This window comes from Schistocerca piceifrons, chromosome 6 (assembly GCF_021461385.2).
Source record: "Schistocerca piceifrons isolate TAMUIC-IGC-003096 chromosome 6, iqSchPice1.1, whole genome shotgun sequence".
Lineage (NCBI taxonomy): Eukaryota > Metazoa > Arthropoda > Insecta > Orthoptera > Acrididae > Schistocerca > Schistocerca piceifrons.
In genome coordinates, this window is record NC_060143.1 from 25,315,636 (window position 1) to 25,329,872 (window position 14,237).

General features: G+C 37.5%; 1 protein-coding gene across 1 annotated transcript in view; it reads left to right on the top strand.

Moving 5' to 3' along the window:
* Positions 1-14,237, top strand: part of LOC124803125 (ninein-like protein) — a 158,070-nt gene that overhangs the window by 86,745 nt on the left and 57,088 nt on the right. The window contains exons 11-13 of the mRNA XM_047264301.1: positions 3,229-3,467; positions 5,383-5,483; positions 11,179-11,322. Of these exons, the coding sequence (XP_047120257.1) occupies positions 3,229-3,467; positions 5,383-5,483; positions 11,179-11,322 (484 nt within the window). The remainder of the gene's footprint in view (positions 1-3,228; positions 3,468-5,382; positions 5,484-11,178; positions 11,323-14,237) is intronic.

Genomic DNA, 14,237 nt, shown 5'->3' on the forward strand with positions numbered 1-14,237 from the left:
TTCCCCATTCTTTCCCCCCTTTTACTTTCAAAAACTTAATTTGGCTGTTGTTTTACCTTGAGCCTTGTTTGTATCAGGAAAAAGGGACTGATGACCCTGTAGTGTGGTCCCTTTATACCGCAACCCAACCAACCAACAAAACCTGGATACATGTTCCCAGAAGTACTGCCAACATTCACACCGCAAAACCAGCCTCTGCCCCTAACACAAGTGCAACCATCTGAAGCAAACTCACTACCTGAACAGTGAACACCCTCTGGATGCTGAGTGCACTTCCCTGCAAGATTTTTAGATGACTCTCCACATCCACCAATGGGGCTGATGTTGCAGCGTAAATTGTCTAGTATTGTGTTCACCACAGCTGTTAAAGACCTGATGCACCAGCCACCAGAGGTGCTGTTTTTTGGCATTAGCAGTTGAGTTGTTCCTGATATTCCTTGCGACGTTCCGTGAAAGTGACAGTGAGCTGGAACTTGCTTGCAAACAGGAACAACTCTTGACTAGTGCTAATCTAATACAGAAAACTAGTCTCAAGTGCTTCCAGAATATCTTTTTCTGTCTTCTGTTTACATTAAAAAAGTTTGTCATTTCTGCTACATGAGTGTTCATATTTTGTGTGCTCTTTTTGTTGAGTTGGTTGAACACGATAACATTATTAGTTAACACTTAGCTGCACCGACAATCCAATAAAATTGTTGAACCATCATGAATATATGCAGTAAATTTTCAGCTGTTCCAGTATTATTCAGCTTATTCTGAGGTTGGTTTGATTCTTTATACTAGTTGTTAATGTACACTGTGTAGTTATTTTGAAATAACAGTGCATACTTACATACAATGCATGACAACATAAATCAAAACAGGCAGTGCTAGTGAATTACTGTTGTTTGTTTTAATAATATTGAAAAGTTATAACTTTCAAAAGAGGGGGCATAGAGATGTAAATTTTCTCAGAGGTGTAATTTGGTGATGTCTTCAAGATCTATTAATCAAGAAATTTTTAGACATGGTGCTGTACTTCATATAGTTTGCTCAGAAGCAGTTCTTGAGGAAGGTGAATGAGCAAGTTTTGGGAACATTGTACAATGATTTTAGAATACCTGAAGAAACACATACACACTATATATAGGGGCTTGAAAATTAGCATCTATTTTTGGTATAATTCACATCTGTTTTTGCTGAAATTCAATTTGTTTGTTTTTGTGTGTGTGTGTGTGTGTGTGTGTGTGTGTGTGTTGTGTGAGAGAGAGAGAGAGAGAGAGAGAGAGAGAGAGAGAGAGAGAGAGAGAGAGAGACTAGATGTTCAAATTTAAAAGGTTGTTGTCGGAATATTGGTTTCAACCTTTGAGGGCATTTGTAACAATGCACCCCATACTTCATACTTGTCAACACTACAGATAGAACCAATGAGTCACTTAGCAGACAAGTAGAACTGAAAATAACTCTGTTTGTACATTAGAGGAAGAATTTTGGTGTAGTCAAAATACATTGGCAGGTTTTATTTTTGAGTCGCTATAGAGTTTGTGTGTGTGTGTGTGTGTGTGTGTGTGTGTGTGTGTGTGTGCGTGCGTGTGTACACATTATATACAAGATGTCAACCCTGACAGTAAACAAACTGGAATTATGACTGTTAGAGGGGAGAGGAGCGGTATAGGGAAACAAGGGCAGATGACTACTTTGCGTTCTGTATTTCTGTGAAAGCAGATCTAACATGTGGGCACAAAGATCACCGATCCCTTCTGGTGTTATGAGGGTCGTAATCCAGTCCCATGGTGGACCAGGATTAGTCTCTTCACTAATTTCAATGAACAACACACAACACAAAGCTTACTGAAGTTCACAGTATCATAAGTGAGATATGAAAAAAAATTGTTCAGACCCAACATCTACAGGCATTTCATGCAACCAAAGTTCAAGAGACCCACCACCTAAACCAACAACATTAAAAAGTCTCCATTATACCAAATCTTGAACTTAAAAGAGCAAGCAGACATATCCATTTCTTTCTTCAGGCAGATACTAGGCCCATAGGTGAGTACTACATTGCATTACACAGTGTGTATCTTATACAGACCATTCAACCACCCACATATTGGCATGGCACGGCACCAGAGCATCAAACACACTGATACTTCGTTGTGCTCATGCACTTTTTATTTTGAAGATTGGTCTTTGCTAGATGGTGTGCAATACCAGTAACTGAAAATTAGTTACTTTTTAACATTTCTGTACAGAAAGTAAAGTTATTCCAAACTATTTCTGATATTTATTTTATTTTTTTTTTTTATTTAGCGTATGGCTAATACAGACATATAATGAAATTAAATTACTTATAGATATGTACATATTGACACACAAGAAACTTAAGTTTATCTTTATAACTGAATATCCAGTCCTTCAGTCCAGCGCACTGCATCTGGAGTTGCTAGCAGGAAGTCCTCTTTGGCACCGTGATAGGCTCAAATCCTGCATTCACTGACAATGTGGTGAACAGTCTGGTATGGAGCCCCGCAGTCACAAGCTGGATCAGGCAGCTTCTTTCACTTAAAGAGAGCATCCCTGCATCGCCCAGTAACAGTTCATCTGAATACAATTCGCTATAAAATAGTGTCCATTAGGTAATTTCAGGTTTTCACATTTTGAGGCAGAATTTGCATCTATATTCACATTTATTACAAAATATTTGCTACTTGAGATACATGTGTTATGTGGTGAATATTTGTCATTAAACAGTTTGTCTGGTTTTTATAGCCATGGTACATAGTTTGTCAGCCAGGATGTCTTCTCAAAGTGCACAGTATTCCCGATTGGGAGAGACCCCAAAAGGAAAGCGTTTTTTGTGTCAACAAACAGACCTACTTTGTATGAAATTTGTGTATTGCAAAATGTTTTATCTAGATTTCACATATGAATAACAGGCTCATCTAAGAGAAGTCAGAATATGTACTGAACTGACAAGAACATCATTACTTTAATGCTTTATGTGTGGTGAATATAAAATTCAAATACAGTACACAATAGAAAAACAGATTTATGTGGCTGGACAGTACTGTTTTCAAGATTTTACAGTAAACATTCTAAAGCAAGTAACCACAATCATAAACTTTTTAATTACTTTGTATTTAAATGATTTTAATTTCGTTAAAATATTTGCTGCATACACTATGTTGAGTTCTTTAAGTATGTGATTGTAATTGAAATAAAATGTATCTTGATTACTAATTTAAGGTCACCACCACCACCACCACAGCACCAGGCTGGCACAGAGAACAACAGTGAAACTGTTACTGATGAGGTGGGGTCGGCAGCAGTGGGTGGAGGAGTTAAAAGAAGGGGAGAAAGTGCTCTGATTATACCTCAGGAAGAAAACCCTGAGGATGATAGTCCTCGCCTTGGAAAAGTACGGCGCTGTACGCCTGTTGTAAGCAACCATACTGATGTTGTGGATGATGTCATGAACATGCAGGGTAAGGCTTTTGTTAGTTACTGGTTACAAAATTCGTGTCAGATGTATACTGTGGTCAGGCAATAAATCTTTTCTCCCTGGTAGTGTTAGTATATTATTGAAGGGATGATCAGAAAGTAATTTCACATTTTTAACCTCATAAAACACAGTAATAAAGGAACACATTTGATTTTGGTTTTGATGCTCAGTCTTCTTACATAGTCTTTGAAAATATCAATATGTTTCGACTTCATGCAGTCGTACTATAGTATTTGAGAAAATGACTGACATTAATAGACTATGATTATTCAATTCTGAAATCAAATACTGATCCAAATTTGTGAAAGGCTGAAGAGTATCTTGTAGAATACTGAAGGGGATGTCAAAACAGATAGACATTGAGTTTATTGCTGTAATGAAGTTACACACTGAATACCATTGGCTGCTCTAAAGCTTAATAGCTAACCCAGTGATATAGTGACTGCACCAGGCATCCAGTACATCTTTCATACAACCACTGCATAACAACTGACAAAGTGCGTAGCTGTGTGTTCCACCACTAAGGGGGTTTCATTATGACTTTTTACAAAATAATCTACTGAAAGGATTGTTCATGGAGGTATCGTATCATAAATGTTGACTGATCAGGATAAATACATATGGGGAAAGTACATGAACAACCATCAGCTCTATAAGGAAATGATGACAATGAAAATTTGTGCTGGACCGGGACTCCAACCTGGATTTCTCACTTTGCACAAGCAGTTGCCTTATCTGCTTTGGCTATCCACGCATGACTCACAGCCAGCCCCAAATTTCCATATGACGTCATTGCTGTGTCAGAAATGTGCTCTTACACATGTTATGTAACTGACATACAGTGGAGAAGATTTTAATTGAAAATAGCCACCAGTGAGTTGCATCATTTCTATATCATAAGAGAGGAACTCTTAGTGAACATTGTGAAAACAAGTGAGAAAACAAGTGAACACAAATGGAAAAGATAATGAAATGTGAATGGAAAGACTCATTTCTGCATAGTACAGCAGCAGCATTAAGAAACTTGAAGTGTATTTTCATCAAATTCTCCCACCAAAACATCTAGTGATTTTATATGATGATGGCACACAGTAACAAGGTGAGCATGCGAGCATACCATTGACTAGATCATAGAATGTGGGTGAGAAGCCACACACTTCAGAAGATCTGGCCCCATTGGACTGCCATCTCTTCAGACAATTAAAGAAAGCTCATTGGTGCATGTGACAGTGCACCAGAGGCTGACAAACAGAGGCGGTGGTGTGGGAAATTTTTGTTTTCCAAAGGCGAATAGAGGTTAAATTGAAAGTGAACAGATTGCGTGCTGTTTAAATTTTTGTCATTTTGTTATGGGTAATTAATAATAATTCTAAAAAAAGGTATATTTGTTGCTAAAAAAATTAGATGTATGGGATATATCACATAAACTGTTGAGCTTCAAATATCTATGTATTCCTTAACAGTGTCAATATTGTGCTTGACTGTAGATAGTTTCTGCTTGTGACAAGAGTTTTCATAAGTCCTTGTTGCTTTAGATCATATAATTTTATTCACACAGAAATTGATATTTCCTTCAGTCATTTATTATTGAATTGTAGTAGTTATTAATACTGTTGTAACATTCATCAGTGAGATATGTTCTATCTTGTAACAGTCAATGACATAAGGCAGGTACTTTTCTTTTTAGATGCATATGCAATCGCAGATGAAACTGAATGAAAAATAAATTGTAAGTGTGGTATGATGTTTATTAGGCTACTTCCATATGAAGATCACACTATTGAATGTGTGGAACATTCTGTTCCTACATAGTTTTCTGGTGGTTATTAATGTGCCCCAAAATAAACTTCCTCTCTGTACACAAATTATATACTTCACGTATATCTTGACAATTTCAGGCCTTCAGATACATCCTTCTGCTAAGAGTCAGTGCATTGTGGATGCTGACATTGATGTGGATGAACCAGAGTCTTTGGATTCAAATCCTGCACTGTATAGGGTGAGTCAAAAGTTTGAGCTACCTGTTTCCCTATTTTCTGAATACCTGTCTGCTAATATTCATCATACACCGGTGTTGATACTAACACAATTGAATCTGCTACATGAAGCACAAAATTTGTATATGTAGTAATTATAATATTTACAACTTCATCAGCACAATAAAGATCTAGCATTGAAATTCACTATTTTATTCACTACTTCTTAGCTCTTTTCTAGATAGAACAACTAAGTTACATTTTCTATGACAGAAATGGCAGAAGTTTAAGTCTGGTTGTGCAGTGAAAGGCAAAGTGTAGGGCACTAAGTCTTCTACTCTACACTTTTTAACAGTAATTATCACAAATTAATGAATAATGTTGGTTATGATATTTGTGTTATAAGGTAATCTAACAATGACTATTGTATTCTGTTTGTGTATCAGGTAAGATAAAAAAGGTACTTTATGTGGCCGAAGCTTTTGTGTTTTATCCTCATGGTCCCTATTTATTGACAGACTTCTCTAAATTTACCTCGTGTCCCTCTACCAAATATTTCCATTTAACAAAGGAACCTTGTGGTTTGGCCTTCTCCAGTTCTATTCATACTTATAGGAGTGTCCAGGCATCAGTTTCCTAAAGCAGTATGACACAGTTCTTAAAAAAAAATCACCAGTAAAGATTAGATTTCCAAGTGCTGTTAAATATGGGCCATACCAACATGTTGCAGTTCTAGCATTGCATCTCTGAATTTGTTCAGCGCTACTGTCATGCCCAACTTGGTAAGGACTCCAAATGCTAGAGCAGTGCTGTAAAAATGGACATACAGATCTCGTACCTGTGGTTTCCTTGACAGAAGGACAGCTTTCCGAGAACCCTTCCAACAAATCTAAGTCTGCCAGTTTGCATTCCATGCTACAGATTTCATATGGCTTCTTGGTACTACTACTAAATCTTTAAATATAGGGGAGCAATTGGACCCATCTCCTTTGTTATTGACATTACCTTGCATTTATTCACTTTTAAATAAATCTGCCATTCATTGTGCTAAGTGGAAATCTTCTCCAAGTTTTACTGCATTCCATTATGATAGTCCAACAATGATGCTTTCCTGTGGACAACAGGATCATATGTGAACAACGTGCAAGTGCTGCTGATCCTGCCCGATAAATTGTATATACATGGTGAACCAGAACTCCCCTGACAAGCTTTCAGAAGTTGCTGAGGGATTCCCTCGGAGTATTTTGGTGTAAGGACCTATGGTCTCCAGGAGCACGTGAGAGTTAATGAATATTTTGTTTTTTGCTACAGTTATCTATATTACACTGATAAAAGTGCACAGCATTGCAGATGTCGACAGTATGTGCTATTTGTCTAGTTTCCATACACTCGTGGTTGCTGCTGTTAACAACAGTAATGCCCTCTTTAACCCATTGTCCTCAAGCGTGCATTCAGTGCTTCTCGGATCTGTCTAGGGCTTTGTTTCCTGACCGCGTTAGTCGTACATTAACAGTGGTACACAGTTGTACTGTGGGTAGGTTTGCTGATGAAGGGTTGTCCGATATGCACCTCATGTATGCTTTCAGTGAATGCAGTGGAAGAGCAGCATGACGGCAACCACGTCTTGGTTTTGCATTAGTCTGTGTTGTGTGTTGTACTTTTTGAGATTTGCTTATTACACGGTTCTTTTCTGTTGTGAAGCTATGACTGTGGTAACAACCGAATAAATGATAATTTTATTGTTACACTTTAATAAGCTGCCAGAGACCATGTGTCTCTTGCACCAGAATATTCACAAGGTATCCTCAAACAACACCGGAAAGTCTCTCGGTGGAGTTTTGGTTCACCCTGTATGTTTTCAGAACATTAGCAGTGTTGTAATGGTTCCTTGGGACACACCTGATGCTACTCTCATTTATATGTAGGGCTCTATTTAATCCAGTTGAAAATACTGTTTCGAGATGTAAGTTGGTTATTAATTGACAATGTGATGCAATGTCAAAGGTTTTTCTGGAAGCCAGTAAGAGGGAATCATGGCATTCCTACTTGCAGTACTGCGACAATAAAACATGAAGAATAGCCAGCACTACAGCAGTAATTAAGTAGGATTGCTGCTCGGTAGTGGCAGTCAGCATGAGCCAGGACAGTGCTATTGTTACTGGAGTACTAGTTATTCTTTGTGTTTTACTTCCCTCTTAATACATATCAATAAAACAAATATTTCACTAGACTAATTGGGAACCACTTTGTTGAATAGACATATAAAAATCTACGTTAAAAGTTATTTTGTTCATAACGGGAAACAGACCGACTCTTTCCATTGATGGTGGGCGTCTTATGAAAGAAGTCATGAGCAGTATTTGTTTGGATGACTCTTATTACACATCACAAAAGTGAAATTGCAGATACATCCCAAAACACCAGATAAAATATGCCTGATAACTCTTGTAAGAGACACCCCATGCATGTGAATAAAATTTTAAATGTGGAACTTAATATTTCTGATATCAGTCTGCTGTCTTTAGTTTCAACCCCAGACTGACCTGCGAGAGATTGGATGAAGCGTGTAGATCCTCTTATCAACCAGAACTTCTGAGCAACTTTTTGTGGACTTACCCATATCCCATTTGTTGGCTGCTCGAGTTGTCATCAAGTTTTCTCCATCAAATTTTCATGTGTTCTCTTTTTTAGTGAGAATATAGATGCTTCTGTATGTCATATCTTTTCTGTAGGAAACAGCAGAGTTTGTTCGAATAGTATTACTGATATAAAGAGTCTGCATCCATATTCCCATGATATTTAGTTGCAATAAATTTCATTCTTAATCTTTGCATATGACACACTGTTAGCAAAGGCTTTGCAAATATTGTGATTGTAATTTGATTACCTTCCTGCTGTGACTAAAAGCAGTTGAATGTTGTTTACCATAAAGTGTGTTGCCAATAGTTACAGTAACTTTAATTTTCAATAAGAATTTTCTTTTAATAACCATCTACTTCAAAGTATTCACTTCTCAAGTTAGATAGTTTATTGCAAAATGAACCTCCCCTTTGTTGCTTAATACAGCATAATGACGATAATGCGTACTTGCAGAATTTATGTTAATATTATATATAACACATTTCAAAATACAGGGTAAGTCAAAAAGGACTTTACAACTATGAAATGATATAGAAATTTATTGAGGTAACTTGCAGAATCGGTAGATGTCATTTTGAAGCAAACAACCTCAAGTTTGATTTCTGTAGTGCATCAGTACCCCATTCTGCCACCAGGAGCATCAGCCAGTAAAATGGCTACTTTCACTGGTGTGGAGCATGCTTTGGTTTCATGAAATGAACACTGCAACAACTGTTCAGCATAAATTTTGCACCCAGCAAGGTGGCGCAGTGGTTAGACACTGGACTCGCATTCGGGAGGACGACGGTTCAATCCCGCGTCCGGCCATCCTGATTTAGGTTTTCCGTGATTTCCCTAAATCGCTCCAGGCAAATGCCAGGATGGTTCCTTTCAAAGGGCACGGCCGACTTCCTTCCCCGTCCTTCCCTAATCTGATGAGACTGATGACCTCGCTGTCTGGTCTCCTTCCCCAAACCAACCAACCAACCAACCATAAATTTTGCACTGAATACGCTAAAGAACCTCCAAGCAGATCTACAATTTACTGTTGGCACAAGAACTTTGTTGAGATGCCCCAACAGAGACCAAACTTCGGAAACTGGAAAGAAATGCCTTTGCAACTGGTTCTGTAACAGACACACCACACAGTGGAAGACCTGATAAATACGACAACAGTAATGAAGTCACTGAAAGCTTAAATGCATCATTGCGTTGTTCACCAGCCAAATCAACAAGGTAGTGGTTGGCAGAGATGAACATTCCCAGGACCTCTATGCGTCATTGGATGAAGAAAGGAGATTTCCATTTATTTCAACTCTGCATCGTCAGTGAACAGAGTGATCATGATCGTGTTTTGTGATGGCTTCATATTAGCGAAGTTGCTAAATTTCAGACAAAATCTTTTATTAGTCGTAACTCCGTAACTAAACAACATATTAAAATATTTGCATATCTTCGTGAATCACCCTGTATAATATATAAAGAGGAAATGTTGTTGCAAAAATCTCAAAGTTCTTGACAGATTTACTTCAGATTTTTATGCGATACTTTAATACACATTCAGATTAACATAGACTATATATTTTTTTAGATAACAATGTGCAGTACAGGTTTCCTGTTAAAACTGGTTACCAGAAGGAAAATGCCATGCTGTGTTGTGCCATCAAAATCTGTGGTTTAGTTTTATTTTCCTCTGTCACTTTTAATAACTATAGCAGGACTTTTAAACCATTAGACAAATTGTTTCTCCCTTATATATTCTTTCTCCTTAGTTTAAATAAAAATTAAAAAAAAAACAAATAACTTGCATTTATGGCTTATTGATTTATAAGAATACTGCTATGGGAACTGAATCGTCTGAAACTTTGTAAACCTCCTCGTTCACAGTTTAAAATTATACAAAACACTGTCATTGGAGCTACTATCCTCACAGGCCCAACAGTTGGAGAGACGCCTCTTGTACACCATATGCCAATGAACCCAACCAATTTACCCACTCATTTTAAATGATTTCAGTTCCCAATCGAGGTTTTGTTTGCAGTAAGCCGGCCGGAGTGGCCGTGCGGTTGTAGGCGCTACAGTCTGGAACCGAGCGACCGCTACGGTCGCAGGTTCGAATCCTGCCTCGGGCACGGATGTGTGTGATGTCCTTAGGTTAGTTAGGTTTAAGTAGTTCTAAGTTCTAGGCGACTGATGACCTCAGAAGCTAAGTCGCATAGTGCTCAGAGCCATTTGAACCATTTTTGTTTGCTGTAACAGTAAACAAGGCCCAAGATCAGGGAGAGGGGGGTAGCGGAGATTGGAAGAGACAAGTGGAGGGAGGAGGATGGAAATGATGATAGAGATAGGGAAGGAGGAGACAAAGAGAAAGGAGGGGAAGGACAACATGTCTAGAGGGAGGAGGAGGAAACAAACAAAGAGCGGGAGGCGGGGGGGGGGGGGGGAGGGGAGGGAAGAGTAGGTGATGGACATAATGGGGTAGGGAGAAGGAGATGAGGACATATATCGAATTCCAATACACATTTAGCAATTGTGAAGCATTGCCAGGCTCCCTAGCTATGAATGCGCTGAAATTTGTCAGTTATTCAATTTGATTTTCAAAGACTGAAAACAAATTCATGTTGCATACAAATATCTCACACATATTATAGAAGAAACAAAAAAAGTCTCCAAAATGAATCTGGATAATGTTTCAGGTTTGCGTCCCAATCCAGCCTGTAGCTTCAATCTGTTGAAAGTTTAAAAAATGATTACATGAAAAGAACTGCACCATAAGTTTTATGTAGAATTGGCCACCCAATACACCTCTTTGTAAATTAGTGTTTTGTGAAGCATATATTGTTTACTTAATTCTGCCATTTTAAAAGAAATTGCTACTTTTACATTGCACGCAATAAATTGTAAAACTAAAATACTATAAATTGAAAGTGGGTTCATTACGATTTTTCTTAATTTAGAGTTAATGTAAATTGTGTATTATTTCCAGGATTTTTTTCTTATCTGATGAGAAATTTTTCTAGCACAAATTCCCTCTCATTTTCTGTCTTCAGATGTTATTGCACAGTTGTTGTCATTTTAGCTTCTTCTTTGCTGTTTTAGGATGATGAAACTACAGGAAATAATGTAAGAACTTTTCCTCATCCAGCTGGAATAATAACCAAGGACAGGTCTGAAGTTGAGCGCTTACAGATGCGTATTGCTGAGTTGGAGCAAAGGCTGTCACAACAGAACAGCAAGCTTATGGTGAGTTAATTTTACCACTGGAATGAGTGGAAAGTGTTAGAAGAATGCTATTACTGGAATAGCTGTAAAAATATCAGAACTCTATATGTGCTTTAACCATTGCAAGGGGTGTAATACAATGAACAGAACCATGTGGTAATTTTTTTAGTGTGAAAAGTGGAAGGAGAAAGAACTATGCAGTAAAGATAAGATAGTTAATATATTGTGAATATTATTAAGACTGCTTACAAGAAATTTCAGTCCAGTTGTTGTAAAGAACCCATTTGTCCAAACAAAGAAAAAAGCATGGGTATTCTTTTATTTTGAAGCCAATCTGTCATATGGATTTGTGAGACAAGATAAATTGAATAGACCTGTAGAAAGATGTTAAGATATCGTCAGGAAACTGATTAGAATTATAAAAAAAGAACACTTATGTTGATGCAAAATGGAGAGGTGTGTGAATTCCTTGTTCAGGAAGGAAAAGAGCAAAATGTTTGGACATGGAGATCTTAATTGTAAAATATCCACTGTCCATAACTCTCTTAAGCAGATAAATTAGTATTTAAGGAAAACAATACCTACATTTTCAGGAAAGAATTGCCCCAAGAAGTTATAACTGTTTTAGTATTAATATTCACAGCGTGACTTACTTACATTTATATTGAGGATTTATGTAGACGGCAGAGAGGTGTTTGCAAGATGTTTGTTGATTCTGCTACTGCTAGATTGAAATATAATGAGCAACTGAACCATTCAACTCCACTACAATAATAAAGATAGTTTACAAAATTTCTGAAGCTTTTGTGGCCACTTATTGACAAACTACCTGTTGGCTTCAGTCTCAGGTTCTTTGGCTGATGCTTGTTTGATATTTTTCTGACATTTTGCCTGCACAAGTGGCTGACACTTTCAATCCTTCATGTTGTTGGTGCCCAACTTTTGTTTCATATTTTTCTGATGTTACACAAGCACAAGTGGCTGGCACTGTCAAAGCTTCACCCTTGATTGCCGGTGGCCACCATCAACAAAGAATGAAGCTTTGACAATGCCGTCCACTCATACTGGCAAAAAATCACAAAAGAAATGAACAAAAATTAGCCTGAGACAGAAGCTAACGTGCTATTTGCCAAAGATAATTAACATCAGTTTCAAACTTTTTATTTTTATTTTCGAGCTGATATCCTAACTATATTACTTTATTTGAGACATGAACATCGAGGACAATTACTGACACTTGTTTTGTGGCACTCACAAGGTGTATCTGCTCCTTTATCATTATGAAATTGGTTCTCTACTGCTATGAGATTTGCTCTTTAAATGACAGTCATTCAGCCTGTGTCCTATGGTGGCTGCTTCTGCTCTCCCTAGAAAATTTGCCATCAGTATTATACGAACTGTATCAATTGTATTAAGTTCCACATGGATGCTGTGTAAAACACAAATGCAATTCTTCAGGTTCTGAACCATGTCATATTATCAAACTTAACTGGCCTCTGTTTCAAGAATTCAACTCCTCATTAGTACTATGAGATTATAATCAAAGTGCAGCTGCACACAGTGGTCTAGTGTGGGCTGTAATTATTGTGTGGCATCGAAACATGATAGATATTCTAATATGTTAACGCAGAATCAATTTACACTGGAAGAAGTTAGTTTCAATTTTGGCCACCAGGTGCCAAATCTGGTGCTATGAATGCAAGAACGAAGTATAGAATTGTTTCCTTATGTAATGGATTAGGAACGAGACGTTAGGTCAAGCAAGTGAGGAAGGCATAATGTTGGTGTTATTATTAACCACCACTTACACAATTTGAGCCCTGGGGACGTCAGTGAGATGCTGTACAGCACCAGATTTGCATCTGGCGGTCAAAATTGGAACTAATTTTTTTCCAATGAAAATCTGTTCCTCGCTAACTCATTAGCATATCCACCAAGTTTTGCTGCATGTGCTATTTATAGAACAATGTCTGCTGCCAGATGTTTGTGTAATCTTCTGAGACATTATTTGCCACCAATCTATTTTAAATGGCAAGGAAAATTCAATTGCTGTGGTACCCTCACTATCACCTATGGTGGCATTTCTTTTCATGGAGGCCTTCCAGAATACTGCTGCTGGCTCTGTTCCATTTCACTCGCAGTACTGACTGTGATATGTGGAATTCCAGTTTTTAATTTTCTGGGAAAATATGTACAATGAGGCAATGCTACAGAAGAATCAAGTAACCAAATCTTTTTGCACTTTCCTTTTATTTCTCATTCTTTATTATTCAGTTTACTGAATTGTAGAGATCAACTCACATGTTTTCTGCTTTCAGTTCTCCTCTGCCATAAAATCTGTTGTTAACAATATTTTTTTATTTTATTCGTGAATTGTTGCTGTTGTTTCATTTAATTTGCAATATCAGAGCTATAGTCATTGTACTAGGTCTATATTGGTTATGTATACGACAGAAGAGGATGACCTTATTGCCCTCAGATCCCATGTAGGAGAGGAGTGATGCTACACCCCCCCCCCCTTTTCACACACACACACACACACACACACACACACACACAAATAAAGGAATGGTGTTGGATTTGAATGTGTCTCAGCCCTGTTGCAGATGTTGGTAAGCAGACATGCCTCTGCTATAGTTAATGGTTGAATGGTTTATCATCATTGCAGCACATTTCTGTCATCTATTTTTAAAAAATACTAATTGGACAATACATCCTTGCTGGACAGTAAAACTACAAATGATTTTGTGTTATTTATGAAAATATTAAAATGTTGATGTAAATTTATTATGTCTACCTATTATATAAGAGTGATGTGTAAAAAAGATGTTTTATGGAGTGTCTGCTTTGCCTTAACAACCTCTTGGATAAATTACCTTATGCAACATGGGTGTCTGTCATATATAAACAGTTTTATGTGATGTTCTTAAAAAGCT